Source organism: Phocoena sinus, chromosome 14 (genome assembly GCF_008692025.1).
Source record: "Phocoena sinus isolate mPhoSin1 chromosome 14, mPhoSin1.pri, whole genome shotgun sequence".
In the NCBI taxonomy this organism is placed as follows: Eukaryota; Metazoa; Chordata; class Mammalia; order Artiodactyla; family Phocoenidae; genus Phocoena; species Phocoena sinus.
In genome coordinates, this window is record NC_045776.1 from 68,551,315 (window position 1) to 68,574,380 (window position 23,066).

Sequence of the window (23,066 nt, forward strand, 5' to 3'; positions counted from 1 at the left end):
GATATGAATATTTACTAAGCTTACAACCACCTCTTGTTTTTTTATTCCTCAAATAAAATGTTAGTTTGAATTATTACTTTTGAGAGGTAGCTTTTTCTTTGAAAATATGCTTAAAAAGAAAAAGACCTTTCTTCAAGGCTGTCTTCATTGGAAGGAAGAAATTTAGCCAAATTTGTAGAGACTGAAGATAATGCCATGATTGAGTCACTAGAACAAATTAGAACACAAGAACTTTGCTTTTATCATTTGTTGAATTGTTAGAAACTCCAGATTGGCATAGAACAATACTGCCCACCTACAGGTATTGGTGAAGTCCACTGAGAATTCTCATTCACTTTAAAATGAAATAGAAACCACTATCAGCAATTTCTTGCCTTTTATGGTAATACTTGGATATTTATAAACTACTTTAAAAACAGTTTCTGTTTACTAGAGAACTTCATAATTAACTGTTCTGACCCTGGGTACCCAGTACTGTTTGTGTTTAGATGGGCAAGGGCCAAATCAGCCATGTCATATACATAAGCATGGAAAAGAACACCCCAGAGGTCTACTAAAATTTAGACTGTAATGGTTCTTTGTACTTGCAGGCTTTTATTGTTACACTGTATATCCCTCCTCATTATTGAGAACGGTATTCTGATTGCTCTGCTTTCTTATTTGGCGAAGTAACAATTATGTTCCTTCCATACCTTCTTTAGAAGTTTGTGAAAACTAAATGAGTATAATAGATATGAAAATGCTTTGGAAAATACAAATGTGTATTTATTATTCAAAAAACTGAAACAAGTGTCAAGATGTCTTGATAAATGGATAGTATATGTTAAAGCACCAGAATATTTGTAACCAACAGTTTTCTTAAATAATGGAAATCTTGTAAAATATTATAGTTTCTTGAAGCTGTATGATCATCTGGTGTTTGTCTCTCGAAACGTATTGATTTCTGATTTGAGTCATGTTTTCATATAGAACATATGTGCTAAATGGTTTGGATGTGCTTTTCTATATCTACAATAAGATTTTAGCACAGGAGGTTCCTGCATTTATGCTGACTTATTGAAATTCTTTGATATTTCAGTATCAGGTTGGGCAGCTTTACTCTGTTGCAGAAGCCAGTAAGAATGAGACTGGTGGTGGAGAAGGAATTGAAGTCTTAAAGAATGAACCTTATGAAAAGGATGGAGAAAAAGGACAGTATACACACAAAATTTATCACCTGAAGAGGTAAGCAGGGTGTTCACATTTGGTGCTTAGTCATATAAAACAATCACGCTTTGACTACCCAGCCTACTTATTCAGTATGTAACTACCTAACTCACTAGTAGATGTGCTGAGGTGCTTTAAAAAATTGTAATGTGACCCCCCCACACACAAAAAATTTTTTTTTCATTGTGCTAATATGTTGCATTTTAATTTTTTGAGAGTGTTTCTCCCCCTTTATTAGTTTTTTGGGTTTTTTTTTGCGGTACGCGGGCCTCTCACTGTTGTGGCCTCTCTCATTGCGGAGCACAGGCTTCGGACGCGCAGGCTCAGTGGCCATGGCTCACGGGCCCAGCTGCTCCGCAGCATGTGGGATCTTCCTGGACTGGGGCACGAACCCGTGTCCCCTGCATCGGCAGGCGGACTCTCAACCACTGTGCCACCAGGGAAGCCCTTTATTAGTTATTTTTAAATTATAAAGTGATCTGTCTGCTTATTAAAAAATTCAAACAGAAGATTATAAATTAAAAACTTAGTCCGCATCTCACATCATCACACACCCATAACTCCAGAGAGAAACTAGAAACAGCCTAGAGTTTATCCTTACAGATCATTTTCTATACGTATTCAAATAAGTTTTTAAAAAACATAGAGGGCTTCCCTGGTGGCGCAGTGGTTGAGAATCTGCCTGCCAATGCAGGGGACACGGGTTTGAGCCCTGGTCTGGGAAGATCCCACAGGCTGCGGAGCAACTAGGCCCGTGAGCCACAACTACTGAGCCTGTGCGTCTGGAGCCTGTGCTCTGCAACAAGAGAGGCCGTGATAGTGAGAGGCCCGCGCACCGCAATGAAGAGTAGCCCCTGCTTGCCACAACTAGAGAAAGCCCTCGCACAGAAATGAAGACCCAACACAGCCAAAAATAAATTAATAAAAAACATAGAAATATGTCACTTGTATCATTTATTGTTTCCCACAGCAAATGGGATCATACCATACATATGGTTATGCACTTTGCATTAATTTTCATGCAGTGATATATCACGAGCATCCTTTCATGTTGTTATTTAATGCCCTTTCCATTCTTCTTAAAGGTGAGTAAAATTTCTTGGTGTGGACATAAGCATAGTTTACTTAACCATTCTCTAAATGGTAGGTTGATTTAGGTGTTTTAGGTATTTTTCTTTTTGTCTGTTACAGGTAGTATTTCTGTAAGTCTTTATGCCTTAGGTTACTATTTCTCTAGGAGAAATTCATTACAGTAGGATTGCTGGAAGTCCATGCTCTTTTAAAATTTTGATACTATTGCCAGATTGCCTTCCAAGAGTTTGAGAACATTTGTTTTCCCATATTTTTCTATCTTTTTAATTTTTGCTAATTTGATACACGAAAAATAGCCCCTTGTTTAAATTTGCATTTCTTTATTAGTGAAGTTGAATGTCTTTCATATTAATTTGGCCTTTTGAATTTCCTGTGTGACTTGACCCTTCAAATCCTTTGTTCATTGTTTTTATCTCTTTTGTTTGCAGAGGTTCTTTTGCACATTCTCCTAAGTTTGGCAGTCTAATCTCTGTCTTTGGCATAAATATTTTAAAATAGAAAATGCATACCAATATTTATCCAAGGGCAAAAGATCAGTAATGGTTTTTAGGAGTCTTTTTTTGTCAGTAGTGTCCCCAGTTTATCAAAGGAAGAGGGAATCTGCTCTGCTCTTGGCTTTCTTCTCTTCATGTTGATTAATGCCAGGGTTTTATAGAGGTTTTTAAAATTGCAGATAAGTTGTGATGATTAGTATTTTTCATATTTTCTCAGTTTGAGGCTATTGCTTCATTTATAATGACACATGAATATAAAGTGGGTCATCACTTTGTAGAACCTTAAATTTTACTTTTATTTTCGCTTAGAACACAGCATTTCTTTGTTTCTGATGCAGGTTTGAATGAAGGCAATAACTTTGATTAATCAATTATCCATAAAGACTGTGTTATTCATAGTTTCTATTAATTTGTTAGCACCTTAAGCATATCTAAAAATGTGCCATTTGAGAGAATTTTAGCATTCTAGATGGTATAACCTATATAATATTTATAGTATTGAATTTACTTATGTTTACTCAGCTTACTTTTCTAGCATTTTATATTTACTCATTAATTGAATTTTACCAATATATAAAAACTCCCTTTATTATAAACATTCAACTCTCTGGAGCATCTAAAATAAACCCAAAAGTTTGATATATAAAATTTTCTGTTGGTCTATGATGTCCATATAAACTTGAAATAGATTCAAAATATCCTTCATTTGAAAACTAAGAGTTGGAATATTGAGAAAATGTTTGATATATTATTACATGGAAAAGACCAGTTGCTAAATTTATACATAAATAATATGTTGTTTATAATTTTAAAAGTTAATCAGAAAAACGCCTAGAAAGAGATTCATTAAAATGTTAAGAATGTTTTTCCCTTGGTGGTGGAGTTATGGGTGATTTAAATTTATTTTACTCTTCTGTATTTTTGTTTAATGAGAAAGTAAAGAATGATAAATATTAATTTTGAAATATCTGATTTAGGTGACACTCCAGCCATACATAATGGATCTGTTAAGTTCAAGAGGGCTGTATAAATATGGTTAGTGCAAGAGATATTATTATTCTGGAGGGATTATTGGGATGAGGTTCGGAATTCCTTTCAGGCAATTAAATAAAGGAAAACCTTGGCTCTGGAGGCCAGCCTCCCAGCACTGTCTGGCTTCTGGAGCTGCTTCTTCATTCCTAGAAGGAGCTGAAATCATTCCACAGTACCCTTTGGTTTCACCCTTTCATGCACTCCTTTAATCCTCATTGCAGTCCTGAGACACGGGCAGTATACACATTATACATAAGAAGGCACTAAGTTTCATATTTACTCGAAGTCACACAGGTAGTAAGTGGTGGGATGGAGACTGAGCCTGGATTCTGTGATTTCTAATCCCATGCTCTTTTGGTCACAAGTCACAGTCTCAAGGGCCTGCACTGATGAGCACAGGTGTCCCATGAGAAGGGTGAGATGGGGTCTGATCGGATGGTGAGGACTATTTGATGCTCATAGAAGGCTGGCCTTGTCACACTGAGATGGCAGTTCTGGATGGAAGCATGGAGAGGCATGAGACAGGAAAGGGAAGAAGGAAAGAAGGTAGCAGTAATGGATCTCAGACAGTGTGGCAGATAATAGCCACTCTGGTGGTAATGAAAAACAATAAAAAAGCTGTCTGTTAATAAAGACAAAGCAGGGACCCACTGTCACTGTGGTCCCGTGGGGGAGGTCATGGAGCAAGGGCAATCAGATGTCCACTCTCAAAGTCATCAGTGTCATACTGAAGGCACAGTAGCCCCAGGATAACTGTTATGGAAGGGTAAAGAATCATTTAGCAGCAAGTGCTCAGGCCTTCCTGTGGAGGAAAGACCACAGGCATGGCCCAGGACTGGCAGTACAGCCCCATCAGACTTCAGTGTCCTGCAAGGGCATCCGTTCAGCATGCTGAAGACATACCCATAGTCCCTAGAGAGTTTTAGAACTCTCTCCCTGAGGAAGTTAAATTTGTGTCCAGAAATATATGTTCCCTTTTCCAGGACTTATTCCATTGGGGAACCAGTAGTGCTCTGTGCACTGTCACTGTACAGCATTGATAGACAGGCTTGCAGACGTGGCAAACCTTGCTGGGTAAGTTGGTTGGCTGAGGCTGCCAGCACCTTGCTTTACATTTGGGACACTTGAATTCTGAGGTCTGCTTTACCAAGTGTTATCGAGGCCTCTGAATTCCCTCGTCAGTGTGCTTTCCCATTTCAGCAAAAAACACTTCATGGTAAGATATACACACTTAATCTCAGCCAGAAGATTGAGAAACAATCTTGGTGAAGTATTAAAAAATTCAAAATTTAATACATCCATAACATGCTACGTTATTAAAGAAGGAGTTCTCAGGGCTACCAGCCTTACAGTAGAGGTTGAGGAGTAGTATATTTTTCCTACATAAAAATAAAATAAAATAAATACAAAATTTAGTGATCATCGCAAGGGACATTTCAAATGTCTGGTTTCCCTGAGTCTCAGGTAATAGTCCTCTTATGGATTGATATTCTTTCCATTTCCTTTGATAACTTATAGTGAGTGTTCACCCATTGTGATTCTAAGCAGAGGATCTAGTACTTCCTGTGTACTGGTCACTGTAAGTGGTCTAGGTGGGAACTCATTCATTCCCCATGTCAACCTTTGCTAGTGAGGAAACTAGGTCCAGTAACTAAGATTTCAGCAGCTGGCTGATATGTCACTGCTGTTTGGTAGCAGAGATAGCCCAGGAACCCAGGAGGCATTGTGGCTCCTCTTTATCGCTCTCTTTACTGCTGAGCCCTGTGGGAGGAAATTTTCCATTTCCTAAAGTGAACTCCAAAAGAGTTTACAGAGAAATTTCTTCCAAGACCATGGATTTCACCACATCCCATTTTCTCCTAAGTCTTTAAAGTCGCCAGTCTTTATCCAAAATAAAGTTGAACTTAACAAGGTACTTACTCAAGATTACCCATGTATCTCCAATTGTTATAACTCTGTCCAAAGTAAAAACCCTTGGCTCTAAGCAAGCCCATCTCTTTATTGTCCTCGAGAAGTGACCTGTTCCGCCCGTCAGGTTGCTCATAACCTGCTTGGTTTCCTGAGCACAGCTCAGATCTGTCCCGTGCATTCCTTGACTACTTTCATTCATATTGATCCTTCTTCCCTAAACACCATCACTTTTTGTCACTTCTCCATTTGACACCTAATCAGGTATTTCTGTATGCATACATATCTGTCTTGTTGTATACCCCGTTTGCCAAAAAAGTTTGAGGACATTTCCTAAGGTTGTTTAATATACACTTAATAGTGGGTGGTGGGGAGGTGAGACAGAATTTATTGGTTGAAGAATTTTGAAGCTGGTCAAGGAAATGTGGTGCAACTTTTAAGATGGTATTTCAGAGAAAAACTTGCAGCTGTCCTGAGACCTCATACAGACACACTGACCAATCCTTTTGCTATTGTTTTCTCTTCCTTGGGGAAAATCAGCATTACTGTTTTTTATTCCCCATAAGCATTATAATCTAGCCAACTTCATTCAGTCTTGGATGATGGAGAATTCATAAAGCTTTATCAGTTGCAAAATGGCCTTGTTCCTCAAATGTCGAAGCAGAGGTTTTATTGAAAATCATTGTTTAAAAGTTTCATGTGGTTCAAGTTAAGAGCTCATTTTTGTAAGCAACAAGAGTCATTTGCCAGGAACTTAAGTTATGTTCGTGTTTAAAAATGAGAAGTTTAAATCATCTGAGGATGCAAAGGTTGATTACATATGATGTTTCACAGAGATATGAGCATCACTGAGTAAGTATAGTAAGTAAGAAATTAATAAATATCAGCCAAATAGAGTAATTCGTTCTTTAGTTGAGAATTAGCTGTCAACACATAATTTTTTTCTCTGTATATAGGCCTGAGTCTTAAGATTTGAATAGTTCAAAGTTTTCTACATCAGGAGTGATCCTATTTCAGAAGAATGTCAGACATTTTCCAATGTAGTTTCTTCTTTATGGTATATTTCATTTCTCATTCCTACTTTCCTTTTGTTCAGTGAAAAATACTTCTTTCTCCTTTTGTTTTTTATAATTCTCTTGAATTTTAGAGTCTTGTTATACCTTCCAGAAGATATTCAGTTTGTGTCTGGCGATTTTATTCCTTTCCCACAAATTGGGGAATTTTAAGTCAGTTTTTAATTTTTTCCCCCTTATATCTCTCCCTTTCTTCCATCTCTAGCACCACTGCGTTAATGCAAGCTCCATGTCTCTCAGACTTCTCAGGTTGCCTCCCTGCATTCATCTCTTGCTGTTCATTCTTTTGACTGTTATAAATAATGCTGCTATAAACATTTGTGTACAAATTTCTCTGTGAACATATGTTTTCGTTTCTCTTGGGTATGTACATACACATGTACATGTACCTACAACTGGAATTGCATACGGTAACTCCTCACTTTTTGAAGAAGTGCCAGACTTTTCCAAAGTGATTGTACCATCTTACATTCCCAACAACAGTGTATGAAGGCTCCATTTTCTCCACATCACTGCCAACACTTGTTATTTTTGGAATTTTTTTTTTTAATGGCAGCCATACTAATGGGCGTGAGGTAGTATCTCATTGTAGTTTTGATTTGCATTTCCCTGCTGATTAATGATGTTGAGAATCTTCTCATATGCTTATTGATCATTTGTAGATCCTTGGAGAAATATCTATTCAAATCTTTTACCCATTTTTAAACTGGGTTGGCTTTTTATTGTAAGAGTTCTTCGTATATTCTGGATACCAGTCTCCTATCAGATACATGATTTGCAGTATTTTTCCCCCATTTGTGAGTTGTCTTTTCATTTTCTTATATCCTTTGAGGCTTAAAAAGCTTCTAATTTTGACATTCAATTTATGTTTTTTTCTAAGAATTTTATACGTTCAGCTCTTTCATTTAGCTCTTTAATCCATTTTTAGTTAACTTTTGCTGCCGTCCATTCTTGCCCACTCCATTTAATTTTCCACACAAAGCCAGAATGATATTAAAACTTAAATCACATTGTGTCATTCCCCTCCTTAGAGCCTTCAGTAGCTTCCCATCATACAAAGAATAAAATCCAAACTCTTAGGCCTGTGAGAGGAGCCCCATGTGATCTGTCTGCACCCTGCCCACCTCATCATCCTTGTCTTGTATTCCTCTGTTCTTTGTTCACTAGAGTCTCACCATGCTGGAGGCCTCCCGAGTGGCCCAAGCAGACCAGATCTTTTGCTATCTTAGGACCTTTGGTCATGCTGGTCCCTCTGCCTGCTCTGGTGTTCGCTGTCTCTTCATGTAGCTGGCCCTCTGCACCCTCTAGTCACCACTGTAGTGTCACTTCCTCAGGGAGGCCTTTCTGAGCACCCTTGCCGCAGGTACTCACTTGCCCACTGCTATGTTCCTTAAAACTCATAGCCTTCAGGAAAGGTAATTTTCATTGTCATTTGTTGTTTGCTGGCCTGTTTTCTGTTTCCCTCCCTGGAAGGTGAGCTCTGGGTAAGAATTGTGCCTGTTTGTACACCATTATGTACATGGTACCTGGCAGAATGGACAGGCAGTAAATACTTTAGTGGATGAATGAATGAGGTCTCCAGTGTCTTTAAGGTATATTTTAGTTGATTATAAAATGAAAGATTATTTATGACAAATTAATGTAGTCTTCAAATTCTTCCCCATGTTTTTCTACATTTTGATGTTTATCCACAGTAGGATGGAGAAGGATGGAAAAATGGAACTTTGAATGGTTTTGTTTGTTTTGTCTACAAGAAGATGTAAACGTTTCATTGGAAAAAGTGCAGTTTGAAATGATTTGCCAAGGTATTATTTATCTCAGGAACAAGATTTTTTTAAAAAGCTCCTACATCAGAAGTTCAGTGTACACAATGGTCATTTATTATGTATCTTTTAAATCATATAAGCCCATTGTTTTCTTCTGCAACTATGACGAAGTTGTCTTACTGCACAACAGATAGGTTCACAACCATTGGTATATTGAGGTTAGATCTTAATATTGATAACACAACTGATAAAACACTTCAGTTGAATTTTACCCTGAAGTTAAGTATTCTTATTTTGTATTCAGAGATGGGGTAGGGGAAGGGCTGTGTATTGGCAAAGTACCTTTGTGCATCTGGACATTATACTATGGCTGACTCTTAAACTCTGAAATCGAGATGTGTTTACCTTGAGGTAAGCACTGTCATGAATGTTGGTTTATCATGAGGACAACATTTTGTGACTAGTTTGGGGGAATAAGAGGAGGAATGTCCTTTTTAATTTGTTTGTTTTTGAAGGTCTAGCTCTATTTTGTTAATTTGGTTAATATTTGTCCCTTTTCTGAGACTCTAAGCTTCCAAAACAGAGTTTCCTGCATGTTAACTAAAGTGACTTCCTAAGTGATACTGAGGTGGAAAACAAGGTACGTGCTTTCAGTTGTGTACGAATGGCACACTTGACCTGCCTTGTTAGGAATATATTAAAGTTGCCATTAATGAAAATTCCTCTCCTTTAAAGTAGAAGTGAAATTCAGTTTTATTTTCTCCATTTATACATTTTCCCTAAATTTAGTCAGATTCATTGAGAGATGTATGTTAATGTTCTCATGTTAAACGTAAAAAACCAGTAAATTTGAAACAAAACTAGCTCAAAGGTTTGGTCGTTTTTAACTAAGTCAAAACATAAAATGAATTGGAATTCGCATGGTAGGAAAAGCATGCTGGAAATAAGACAATAGGCATTTGGAAGCAAGACGATGAAACACTAAAACTTCCTTACAGATTTGGCTCATGCTGGCCGTCAGTAACTGACTGCCAGTTTTCTTGTTTGTGTCAGCAAATTTTAAAACTTGATGAATATTAAGGTTTTTAGAATATTGGACACTATAGGAATATAAATAGAATAGTTCAGAGTATGTTTCTGAGCTGGTACACAGCTACTTTTCTCCTGCCTTTTTCTTTTTTTTTTTTTTTTATGCGTTACGCGGGCCTCTCACTGTTGTGGCCTCTCCCGTTGTGGAGCACAGGCTCCGGACGCGCAGGCTCAGCGGCCATGGCTCACGGGCCCAGCCGCCCCGCGGCATGTGGGATCTTCCCGGACCGGGGCACGAACCCGTGTCCCCTGCATCGGCAGGCGGACTCTCAACCACTGCGCCACCAGGGAAGCCCTCTCCTGCCTTTTTCTATGTTGACCAAGTGAACCACTGATATAATCTGTTCATCATTCTCTCAGATGACAGGTAATCTTGTAGCTAGTATTATAAAACATTCCCCATATGTATTATGTTATACCCTGATTAGACCTCTCCTACATTTAAAGTCGTTTTGGCTCCAGTTTTTTAGCAATGGAAGAAATAATTTGGACTGCTTAGAGATTCCTTGACTTTTAATGTGATATTATTTTCATGTATCCTGTCTTTTTTTGTTTTTTTTTTTTTTGGTTGGAATACATTTATTTCATCTGTCTGTAAACAAGGCATTTTTTAAAATGCGTATTAAATCAGGTGAGTTAAACTGTAGGGAATTCCTAAACTGTACCGTTCTTGGTACTGCAGAGGCAAGGAAAGGACTGTCCACACTGCTGTAGCTGTGCAGCTCTCTGGCTGGTGTGGGGTTCATTCCATCTACCTTGCTTAGTCTCCAAAATTCAACATAGGAATATCTTTGGTCAACTGCTCAATCTTACTATGGGGCTAGCAGTCCTCTCTGGGTCTCATGTATCTTTAGTTTGTTCTTTCTCTTAGTTTAGGAAATTAAGTTGTGCTTGAAAGTTGTCAGAAAGCAGCTCTGATGGAAAAAATATACGCAGGCCTTCAAGTTGGAGGATATCGTTTTGACATACAGTTATTCAGCCACTTAAAGGCTGGTTACATGAAATAATGAATTAATGCTTAACTCATAGTGTTATTGAGGGATTAAAGTGAAGAAAGGCACGTGAAAGCACCCAGCTGCATGTCAAATTATAATTAAAAAGCAGTAACAAAAAAAAAAACAAAAAAAAACCCAAAAAAAAAACAAAAAAAAGCAGTAACCACCATTTAGTGAGCTCTCATTGCACTGCGCCATTGCTAAACACATTACAGATTCTACCTGATGGAATCCTCTCAATAACCCTGCAGAGTAGATAGTATGAAGTCCGTTCAACACAGGAGGAAGTTAAGAGCGCCAAGTAATATGCCCTAGGTCACACAGCTTCTAAGTGGTGATGTTGGGATTTGAATCCAACCTGTGGAAAGCCTGTGCATGTAAAACTGCTTTCTGTACTGTAGGACCATTTACCATCAGTAAAATGGTCATTTCATTTGCACTGCTTTGAAGACTGATAAAACTGATTTTCCATGTTTGTTAACCAGTTGTGTTTTCTGTTTGTGGTGTGTCTGTGGATGTCCTTTGCCCATTTATCTGTTGGAATCTTTCCTGATTATCTCATGAATTTGCAGAAACTCATCATGCATTAATTACATATTTAACCCATCTACTCTGACCATACTTGAGGCAGCAATTAACATTCATTTTCCAAGTCTACAAAATTTTATACTTGAACATATTTGAATATCTTACTCTGTACCTGGATCCTTTAAGTTTATTCTGTAAAATGTATTAAAGGACTTTTATTCAGAGTCGTTATTTTGGCGACTATGTACTGCATTAAGAAACAATATGGTGTAGTCTAAACTGCAGGAGAGAACTTCTGTGTTGTATTATGTGCAGGTTGAATAGCTTCAGTTAACCCTTAGATCTCATATTAGGGGAGTAGGTCAAAAGCCATAAGAAAGAATTGCTTCTATTTTAAAAAACAATAATTTTATATTTGAGTACTCTTTGAAGCAGTCTGATAGCAGCCAACAAAGAATTAATGGTGCTGTTGAAAATATATCCAGTATTTCTCTCCTCAAAGCAAAGTCCCTGCATTCGTGAGGATGATTGCTCCCGAGGGCTCCTTGGTGTTTCACGAGAAAGCCTGGAACGCATACCCCTACTGTAGAACAAGTAAGTCTGGTTCCCAGAAACCGTTTCACCCTTCTCCCCTGCGGCTAATGAGGAAAGGGACTGTGGTGCCCGCGCCTTAGAGAAAGGTAACATGAAGCAAGGCCTTCTTTGGGTTGTCGGGGAGTCACTGCACGCACTGGCAGAGAGGCAGCTGGGCTGGGTCCGCCCCCAGGCCCCAGTGAGGGACACGTGTTCATTCCCAGATGACAGGCACCTTAAGGTCCTCCGTTGACCCAGCAGGCTCCACGGGGAGCAAATAAAAGGAATACAGAAACCTTAAGGGTCATTCTCATGCACAAGTGTCATTTGATGTAGTTTCAACAGTCTTTTACTTGTATTGCCACATAGTAGAGGAGGAATATGACGGACAGACTCCTCAAACAGTTTCCTGTTGTTTGCTAAGTTAGCCTTATAAACGATGTTTTGCTTTTGTGACATTATTCTTTTACCATTGTTTTAAAATTAGATTATTGATTCCACAATCTAAAGTATCCTATAGTGTCACTGTTTAGAAGTTGTGTTTTGCAGATATAAACCAAATGTTCTGTGTTGGCAGGTAGTTTAATCTTTGTGACATTAAATATTGTGACAGACTATTTTGGCTCCAATTAATATTCTGACATTTTTCCCCTTTTGTCGCCTACCTGTTCGTTATGCCTCAGTTGTAACGGTGAGTAAAACTCTTTTTGTGTCACATACTCTTCATCTATAAACTTTGCTTTACATAGTAATATTTTCAACTATTTCTTGCTCTTTTCTTAAAACTGCCCACTGCTGCATGGCTGCTCCTCGGTGCTCCTGGCAGCAGCTCGCGCTCCACCTCGTGCTCCATTGTTAAGGGGCTCTTTCCAGCCTTGCCTCAAAACTCTCCCTATTCACTTTATTTTGCATCTGCTACTTCCTTTGAATGCCAGATTCACTCGCCAAACCTCACAGCTTCTTTAATATTAGCCCTGTGTGCTGCATGACAAGCAGGGTTGTTTACATTATTTAAAAGCATGCAGCAATTGGTTGGCCTGACAAGTCTGTAAAAGTAGGCAGCTAATGATTCTTTGTCACTTGGGGATCAGTGTTCCTATGTCAGTCTTCTTATAGAGTCAAAGCATGGATACTTGTGCTGGGGAAAGCTCCTGCAGACATGAGCCCCAAGAACCAGTGAAAGATCACTATCATTTTGCTGTTGTGTTTTCTGCAGAATGAATATATGAAAGATGATTTCTTCATTAAAATTGAAACATGGCACAAACCAGACTTGGGAACATTAGAAAATGTAAGTTTTGACTCTGGGCTTTCAGTGTAGAAGGCCCTGGCAATGGAAATACTGTAGTCATTTTGTCATCACCAAAGTGATGCCACCTGCCTTAGATGAGCACCTGGCCACACCAGGTTGTGTGTGTCAGATTGCGGTGAGGCAAGCACACAGCCAGAAACAAACGGGCCTTCCTTGTCAGTCCCTTGCTCTGGTGTGTGAGTGGACTTCGGTGAGGTTGCTGTTTTTATCATCACCTCTCTTTTCCTGGGACAGGGAAAGCATAGATAAAAATTCACAGATAATTCTTTTCATCTTTTCATCTGTGTATTTGCCAGAGCTGCTCTGCATAGCAAAATTGATTGCTTTAATTTCCACCTCCATTCCATTTTGCTGGAATATGGGTTGATTTCAGAGAAATGGCCAAAAGACAGGAGGAGAAGGTACTTTGACTGATTTACAGAAATGTTGACAAGCTCCTGCCTTTTACAAATTGGTGCACATTTATCCCTAAAGTAAATTACCAAAAAATCATTTAAGACTCAGTGTAGTCATTAACTTGGTAAGGTTTGGCAGGGAACTTGGGAGGGCATTTGGTATAGGTTGATGCCTGGTCCAGTGGTTCTCAAAGGTGTGGTCTCTGGACCAGCAGCAGCATCTGGGAACTTGTTAGAAATGCAGACAGCTCAGGCCTCACTGCATACCCACTGAATCAGAATCTCTGGAAATGGGGTCCAGCAGTCTATTTTCTGGTGGGCATTCCAGTTTGAGAACTACCGTTCCAACCTTATGATATGCTGTTATGGGAAAGTAAGTTTATGGTAATTGTGGTAGATTCTTTTCTCCCTGTGGTTTAATGTTATTGGTGCCAATCAGTAGAACTTTAATGATAATTTGTAGTATTTGACTTGAGTTTTTCTTCGAGATGATCATTTGACTTTTCACTTTTTTTTTTTTTTTTACAGTAGCTCTAAAATTTAGAGTCGAAATGAGGTATTTTGGTATGCTTTAGTCTGTATGATTTAATTTACCATTTTTAGTTTTCAAATGGGCGTATCTTTGGCAGTTTTTAAACAGTTCTTTATGGGTTCATAGATGGAGTTTCAGAAATAAATGATTGAACAACATGATGTATAGAGGAATTGACATCCTACTGAAACTGAATAGCTTTAGGGTAATCAAATACAGGAGAGGATTTAGACCATACAATGCAGCCTCTTAAAATGTAATTATAACGTCACCTTCTGTTTGTCTAGGACTTAGAGGTTACAAGGACTTTGTCATGTACCATTTGGGTTAAACATAGGTCAGGTACATTTTTTGTATAAATCATCTCTAAGGGCTACCAGAAAATAATGGTGACAGATTTCTGTTAATTTGGCATTATCCTCTTCCCTCTCCCCCTCCCCCACCCCCACTTATTATTTGGGGTTACAGGGGTAAAAGATTTTGAGATCCCTCCAGCCTTCAGGCAAACTAATTTAATGAAATAGCAATTTGGATTTTTTTTATTCCTCATAATGTACTCCGAGAGTCTAAAGATAAAAGATTATGTATGTAAGTGTAGTAGTTTTGCCTAACAGTTTGCTTTGTTTCCTTTCTCTTTGTCATATATAGGTACACGGTTTAGATCCGAACACATGGAAAACTGTTGAAATTGTCCACATAGATATTGCAGATCGAAGTCAAGTTGAACCAGCAGTAAGTATGATGTACAACTCGATGACGTTTTAACCTGTTGCCTTTTACATCTAAAAATTGTTTTATTTTTTTTCTGGTATGACCTACCTTTCTACACTGAAATAAGCCTGGAACTTAGGTCTGGGTCCAAAAAGAGATCAGAGCAGCAAAAGAGATCAGAGAATAAGAGAGAGGGTGATTTGTTTTTTCGTGTGGATTTTACCTTTGTACAAGTGATCCCTCTGAGAAATCCCAGTATACCCAGGATATACATAGGAGTTTGTTTTCATTGAGGGGGAAAAAAATAACATTATTTTACAAAAGAATTTTCTCTTGAGCTTCTTTAAATACTATGGGTCCCTTATACGTTTAAAGTCTGATTAAGAAAACAAAAATTTAATTTACATACAAATTTTCAGTAATTCAGGGCTAAAGTTGTCATTTGTGGGAAATGGTTGATGGTAGAATATCCCAGTCTAACAGTTGTGTAGCTTTCTCTTTTGAGTCTTACTAGATGTAATTATTTGTCCTCTAGACTTTTGACTTAATTAAAAAAAATTTTTTTCCCAAAAAGTAAGGACCCTTACTCCTCACCCCAACCCCAGCAATTAAGACCCTTGTTATTACTTTGCCCCAGTTTATAAATGTGAACTCAGTTCTTGTTGTGTGTGGGGTACAGTTGTGGATTTTTTTCGTGCTAAAATAACCAGTGGCCCTCTTCCTGCTAGTCTAGAGAACTAAAGCTTTGCAGTAAGAGTGGCACCCCTTGGTTTGTCGTGGCAAAGCATGGCACATTCAGTTAGGATCCCTTTCCATTTCATTTTTGTGCTTATTCCCTGAACTTGAGCAGTGTTGTAAGCTGAACAGAAATAACCCAGATAATAAATGTCTGGTTTTGCCACTGAAATTGAAAGGTAAGCTTTCAAAAACAAAGGTTCGACCTTTTTTCAGAAATCACTGGGGTTGGGACTGCCAGCAGTGACCCTCTGCTAGGCCAGGTCCTGTTCTGTTTAGGGCCCCCTCCCCGATAAGAAGTGTGAGCACCGATAAGGGACTCTTGTCATAGAAATTCTTAAATTTTAGTCATGCTGTGATTTGAAGTTATTCCTTTTTAGTGATATTTCCACCTCTGAAGTTATATTGGACTTTTTTATCCTTAGAAATGAATGTATGTTCTGTTTTAAAAACAATATTCAGGTGTCTGTTTGGCCCCTTTATCTCTCTTGGTATCTCTTCCAGCCATGAGTTCGTGTATGTTAAAGAGTGGTGATAGGGTGAAAGATCCCTGGGAGTGGGTCACTGATGGCTAGGTCAGGGTAGCTCAGATGCCTGGAGCAGCAGTGCTGCCCACCGGGATTAGGTGAAGGCACTCGGATCGTATTGTGGGTGTTTGACTAAGTTGTGCTGGCCAAGCAAAACGGTCCAGTCTTGTGGCTCAGAGGTTTGCATTCCACCTTGTTCTCCAGCAGAGCACAAGGCACCTTTGATTTTGCCGGGGGCACAAGAGTAGTTCTTTGTTCCTGTCCTCAGGCTAAAATGGGCTCCCAAACAATGTTTGCAGGCAACAGTGCAAGGGGAAAGAACAGTTCAGGCTGATTGTGCAAGAGCTCTGGAGGCCCTCATTCCCTTCCTTCCACCGCAGCCTCACCTCCAGAGAGGAGGGAAGGCACTGCTGGCCCGGGATGCACGATAGCAGCATTGCCACAGGGCTCTGGCTGGAAGGCACCACAGTGCAGAGGCTCAGCAGGTGGCTCTCTTTTTGGAAGGATGTGTGTGTGGGGTGGGGGGGATAGATAGTGAGAGAGAATGGATTGGGCCCAGATGAGAGGGGTCTGCATTGTTGAGTCCATGGCGCTGTCACTGAAAACATACACTCTGAAACTAGATTGGGCTTCAGATTCAAATTCTGAGGTCTTGCTACCTACTGGCTATTTAGTTACTTAACCTCTCTCCCTGATTTATGTTGTGAAGAATGGGGCTGATTATCTCACAGGATTAAATTTGAGCGCTTAGAGCAGTGCCTGCTTTAATAAATGTTCGCCATTATTGTCATTATTCTTAGCAGGAGTTCTGAGAATCTGTACACCAAGCATTGTTTGGGGAGTGAATAAGTGTTCACATATGTATGTGTGGTTTTGTTTTTCACCGTTCATAGCTCCTGTTTTCCAAGTTACACCTTAAAGATTAGTTTAACGTTTACTGAATTCACAGTACCTTTTTTTATTGTAATAAAATACACATTAAATTTACCACTTCAGACATTTTAAACGTGCAGCTCAGTGGCGTTTAATACATTCACAGTGTTGTACAACCATCATCACCATCTAGTTCTAGGACATTCTCACCTCCCCGAAAGGACACCCTGTACCCATCACTCCTCACTGCTCCCTCCCCCCAACCTTTGGCTACCACTAAGTGTTTTCTGCCCCTATGGTTTTACCTGTTTGGGATATTTTATATAGATGGAATCATAGCAATATCTGGCATTCTGTTTGTGGCTTCTTTCACTTTGGTATAATGTTTTCAAGGTTCATCCACCTTGTAGCATGTGTCATTTTGTCATTCTTTTTCATGCGTGAAGAATAGTCCAGTGTATGAATACCATGTTCTGTTTATGCATTATTCTGTTGGTGGACATTTGGGTTGTTTCCACCTTTTGGCGGTTGTAAATAGTGCTATGTGAACATGTGTGGCACAGTAGCTTTTTGTTTGTGTTTTCTCAGTTGTGGAAACTACAAGTACAAATGATATCGTGTAGGGATTCTCAAAACCTTTTGACATTAAAAAAAGAAAGAAAGAACCTGAACATGCATATTTTCTGCTATAAAAGGGGAGAGGGGAACTCTGTGTGGTGGGAGGTGAGGGTGCCCTTGCAAGTTTGGGGCTTGGGGTGAGGGGCAGAGCACTGAACTGCCTGGGGGCATGTGAAGGCTGAGGTGCGAGGAGCAGGGGGAGTCATGGGGCTCGGGCTCTGCCTCTGCCTTCTGCACAGCCTCCTCCTTCCCCTCTGCTGGCACAGATGGTTGCTCCACTCTCTCCCTTCAGATTCCACCCCCATCTGCTTGGCCTCCACTACTTAATGTTTGCATTAGGATTAGCTCCTATTGCAAACACCTGGACCACCTGGCTCTCCTTACTTCTTGCCAGATCCAGTTTGGTTTTCTGTTGAATTAATTTGTTCCTTTGATTCTGCACTTTCATGTTCCTTGGAAATTATAGCCCACTGTGTCAAAGGAAGCTTTAAAAACGCACTTGCATTTCTGAAATGGCCACGTTGTCATAGCAGTCAACTCATATCGTGGGGCTCAGTCTGTGCTGCTGGCGTAGCCCCCGGTAGCTCCTCAAGATGGTACAGTACCCTCAAGAGGCTTACACTCTGGGTGAGACAAACCCCGTACAGTGAAATAGTTAACAAATCGTGGGGGTGTGTGCTTGGTCCAGAGCGCATCAGGATTTCAGAGAAAAGAAATGATCTGTGAGGACAGAGGTCTGAAAAGACTGAGGAACAGTCATAATATGACGATGAGTAGCGTTTTGATGGGTGGAGTGGTCCACCCCCACTCTCACTACAGTTTTCCCTCTTACCTGCGTTGCTCTGATGTATGTTTGTTTGTTTTTTTCTCTCCCTTCTAAATAGAAATTGAACCCCAGAGGGAAGAATCTTTGTACTGTTAACCCTTGCTTCCCCAGCTCCTAGAACAGTGCCTGGGCTGTAATAGGTACTCAGTGAATGTATGTTGAATGAATGAGTGAATTGCAGGCGAGCAGAATATAAGCAGAGGTACAGGTGCGTTATCCAACACTGAGGGAGAGGTTGGAATAATAGAGTTGAAGGGGGAACCTTAGCTACCTAGGCCTCAGTGCTTTCAAAGTGTGCTTTCCAGAACCCTAAGTTTCTTGGAAACCACTCTGGTTGTTAGGACGAGTGCCTAGAGCGTGGGGCTGGGAAGTTGCCTCTGCCCCTCTCCCAGCACAGTCCTGCATGTCTTACACTAGTCTGCACCATACGATTTACTTTGAACACAGTTCTGCAGCTACACATAGTTTGGTTTCAGGGCTAAACAGGGAGGTCCTATCGTACAAGTAAGGAAACTAAGGCCAGATAAACTGCGTTTTTCCCAAGGTCGTTGAGCTGATGCCTGAAGTGGAAATTCTAACTCAGTCCAGTATTCTTTCCACTGACTTGACTCCTTCCGAGCAGAGGCCCTGTCTGCTTTGTCTCTTTTCAAGCTGCCACTTGAGCACTGTCTTCCTCTCCTCAAGCTGGTCTGCCGCTGGCCACGTCACACTTCTTGTTCTGGCCTCCCTTCTGGGAGCCTTCCTCTCTGTCCAAAGCCTGTGTGTCCTGCAGGATCTGCCTCCGGGGGATTTCACTTTCGTTGGCATCAGTCTTCCCCTGTGCTGAGTTTCAGCTCTTGTTCATTTCTTCGCTGTGTCTTGTTCTGTGTTCAGGAACCCATCCCCTCTTCACAGAGTGGTGACTTGTGAATAGGTGTCAGATGGACCTGATGAGCTTGAGGGCAATGAAGAAACTAACCTGTAACACCTGGGTTGGCCGGGGGTGAGGAATCCGGCACTCACACACATTCCCTGTGGGCGTGTAAGTCGCACAACCTCTGTTGCAGAATTGCAAATGCACGTGCCTTTTGCCCCAGCAAAATTCCACTTCTAGGAATTGGTCCTACTCAATGTGAAGTACCAAATGTATAAGCATAAGATTTTTATAAGGAAACAGTCTGAAGTCTTAAATGTTTCTCCCTCGATGGAGAACTGATGAAAAACGTGGTTCCACCCGTAGGGTGGAGTTCAGTGTAGTCACCAGAAGGGCGTGAGTCTTTTGTACCGATAGGGTATCCTTTCCAATATAATGTGGAGGGAAAAAGATAATATCTATATGCATGTATTTGCTTGCTTACATATAGAGGTCAAGAAGTGTGTATAAGATGGTGGTGACAGTGATTCTTCAGCAAACGGGAGCAGCTAGATTAGATGGCAGGGGGATGGGGTAGAAGAGTCAGGGTCTGGCAGAGACACGCCCAGTGGACGGGGGGGGGGGGGGGGGGGGGGGGGGATATTCTCACTCCGTGTTCAGTTTTCTGTTGCTACGTGACAGATCACCGCAAACTGAGTTGCCGTGTAATGTAAGCTAATCAAAGAAATGACAGCCCATCGCCTTTGCCATAGTCTCTTGGTTAGAAGCAAGTCACAGCTTCCACCTGTTCTCAGGGGAGGAGATTACACAAGATTGTGACTCACTGGGGGAAAAGGCTCGTCTTAGGATACATCTGCCATACCAGTGGCCAATTTTTAGTACCTCAAGTTTGCTCTTTAAGGATTAAAGTGATACTAGAATTGGGAGTTTGGTTAACTGTGCATGGGCCAACGAGGTGGATTTTCAGTAGGGAGACCTGAAGGTGTAGTCACCTCTCCATGCTCAGCCTGGCACCTTAACTCCTGGAGGTTTTAGTCTCAGTCTGACTTAATTCCTTGGTTTTTATTTTGTTTTTAATGAACTCTGGTTTTACTTGAATGAGCTAAATTTTCTTAAAACGTCTGAAATGGTTGAATTTCTGTCCTGCATATTACTTGCTTTAAAAGAAGTAAAAACAGTCGGTTAGTAATTTTGAGAGGATAAGTAGTCAACTCTCCCAAATCAGGACAAATGTGAAATGGTTGGGAGTTAAGAAACCAGGAAGTTGGAAGTGAAGCTTGAATCTTTTTACTCCACCTGGTGGGGGGTTTCTGTCACTGCAGCTGGATTTAATACAAACACAGCCCTGAACGTTATTCTAGTTGAGAGTTAACTGTTGACTGCTTTTAGCGTTTAACTCTCTCTGCTGTGTTGCTCTCCTTGTAGACTTGCTGGGTTTTGGTCATGCTTATGCACTGTACTTCACCATGCATAGAAGGGATGTGATTAGACCCACAGTGTAACTGAATACTTGGGTGGATGCTTTGACATATTTACATAATCGAAGGATGACATTGTCAAACTAACTCTAGGAACAAGGAGTTGTAAAACCTGTCACTGTGATGCAGAGTCACAGAGTAATTTGCTACAGAAATAATATATACATTTAAATTTATGGGTTATTTGGTTTTTTCCTTGATGACTTATGGGAAGTCTGCATAGGACTGTTACTATAGCCACCATTCTCTGGTATTTTCTAGAAGATAACAGCACTGCCTAATGAAACAAGCTGAGCAGTCTGAGATTTCTGCTTAAATGTCCCCACCCAATTTCTTTTGGCTACCATGCAAAACAGATTTCTTGTTTTAGTGGAAGAGGCATTGGAGTGAAGTATTAAGATGTTACATCCTTTTAGAGGGAAGGCTCCTTCTGCTTGTAATTGCAGCAGCCACTGAGCACAATCACGTTCCATCAGAACACACCCCCTGCCCCCACATCTCCTCCATCCCCTCAGCTTCTTGCCCCTCCCCCATTTCAAATATAACCCAGCTATCACTCTTGAAAAGCCTTCCTCAGTAAATTGGGTGCCCCTTGGGGGCCTGGACTGTACTGATCATCTCTGTGTTTCTAGGACCTAACAGGATGCTCAACGCCTGACATGCAGAGAGCTCTTCAGTAAAGGTTTGATCAGTCAAAGAGAATTTGCAGATTTTTTCCTCTGTGGTGTGAAAAAAAAAGGGCAATGGGGAGACCGTTTGGAGGAAATGAAGTTTTTATTGTTCAAATATTAAATGGACAAATGCTACTTTAGCTCCTTCTTTACTAATTCTGGATCATGAAGTATATGTGATGTGCCTTCAGTTCTAAAAACTGTGTCCTTTCTGAATGAGCAGATGCCTTTCTGTCAGATTAAAAAGTGTTTCAGTTAGATCAGATTGTAAGGAGGAGTCAAGGTGTCCAGCGTAAAACACCAGAATAGAAGTTTTAAAGTATTTTTAATTTCTAAAGTCGTTGTCGATACATAACCACAATAAAAAGTTGAGAATTCTTTAAATGTCCTGATGAAATGCACATGCATATCTTCAACTCATTTCCAAAATATACACAAATGAGTCAGTTGACATCTGCTTCTGCTTTTTTTTAAGGTATGAATTTGAATCTGGCCCCTTTTAATCATCTCCAGCACTTTGTCTAAGTAGCTTTCCGTGATTTGTATACAAAAGTCACTTCCCAGGAGAGGAAGAGTCTTTAAAGTGTAAGCCGAAGTGTACACATGATTAACATCAGAGAGACCTTCGTTTTTGGAAGTAATTTGAAAGAAAATGAGCACAATTTAAAAAAAAGAAAAGAAAAGAAAAGAAATTGGAACCACGTTTTAGGTATTTATGTGTAACCGGGAAAGGATTGTATCAGCCTTCCTCTGTAGTCTATGCTTCCTCTGAAGTACATGCTATGGGACTGTATTTTTATAATTTATAATTTTTTTTCGTGGAAATAAATGTTCAATTCAAATTTGTAAGACTCACAGGTCTAAAATTGATAAAGCTGAACATCTGCTTTTTAGATGTCAGTAATAAGCAAATATTAATGGCATAAAAGTTTGGGAGATATAGTTGAAAAATATAGATCTATGCCAAATTAAAATGCATCAGGTTTAAAGAGAGAATAATTTTTTTCCCTTTTTCATCATCTTAGGGTGTATTAATTAAAGGTGAAAGCTTTTTCCCAAATGAGGCATTTCAAAGCCAAGAGTTGCCCAGTTTTTAACCTTAGTGTTGTTTCACTGAAGACGGTATTCCTAAAAGGAAGAGACACAAGCTAGAAACTCACATGCCATATTGTTTCTGGGTCACAGAAAGGATGTGCAAGGTGTGGTCTGATTGATCAGATCCTTAGTGGAGACTCCTCAAAGAGCTCAGAGGGGCACTTTCATTGTGAGTGACCCAGGAAGCTCGTGCTCTTAAGATAAAGCTCAGATTTCATACATATCTCTTCCTTCTTCTGTCCTTTTAAACCCCCCTCTGCCCCATTTGTTACTCTCAGGTCCTTATCCTTACATGCTCATGAGTATAATGCTTTGGTTGCCGTGTTGTGTTTACCCCAAGTCCTTTTTTTTTCTCCACATTTGCGATTGTCCCCCCCCGGGAAGTGGTGGAGAGGAGGTATCTCACACTCTGGACTCAGAGCTCTATGCCTTCAGCCCTGATGCCTGCCCCCAGTAGCCAAACCTCCCTCCCTGGGCTGTGCTCCTTGGGTCACCACTGTTGGACTCCAGACGGCTCTGTGCCACCTCCTTCCAGTAGAAAACTTCTCCTGAGCAGCTTTTTCAACAGGAGCTCCTGGAGCCAAGTGTGGCTCCCCTCACTAGTCCCACTTCTTTCCTTGCTACCCCAAGGGACACAGGAACTCCCAGGTGAGAGGCCAGAGCTGCTCATAAAGTTCACTCCCT

The 23,066-nt window shown here is 40.2% G+C and overlaps 1 protein-coding gene and 1 non-coding gene across 4 annotated transcripts in view; both read left to right on the plus strand.

The window, feature by feature from the left end:
- PITPNB (phosphatidylinositol transfer protein beta) overlaps nt 1-23,066 on the plus strand; it is a 62,062-nt gene that overhangs the window by 6,518 nt on the left and 32,478 nt on the right. For all 3 annotated transcript variants that reach the window (XR_004345349.1, XM_032602454.1, XM_032602455.1), the window contains exons 3-7: nt 1,079-1,224; nt 11,686-11,777; nt 12,440-12,447; nt 12,973-13,047; nt 14,644-14,727. Coding sequence is in view for 2 of the 3 variants with exons in the window: in XM_032602454.1 (XP_032458345.1) it covers nt 1,079-1,224; nt 11,686-11,777; nt 12,440-12,447; nt 12,973-13,047; nt 14,644-14,727 (405 nt within the window). In the remaining variant the exon portion in view is untranslated. The remainder of the gene's footprint in view (nt 1-1,078; nt 1,225-11,685; nt 11,778-12,439; nt 12,448-12,972; nt 13,048-14,643; nt 14,728-23,066) is intronic.
- Nucleotides 5,087-5,211, plus strand: LOC116739370. The gene has a single exon (XR_004345550.1). It is a non-coding gene; the product is annotated as a small nucleolar RNA U109 (small nucleolar RNA).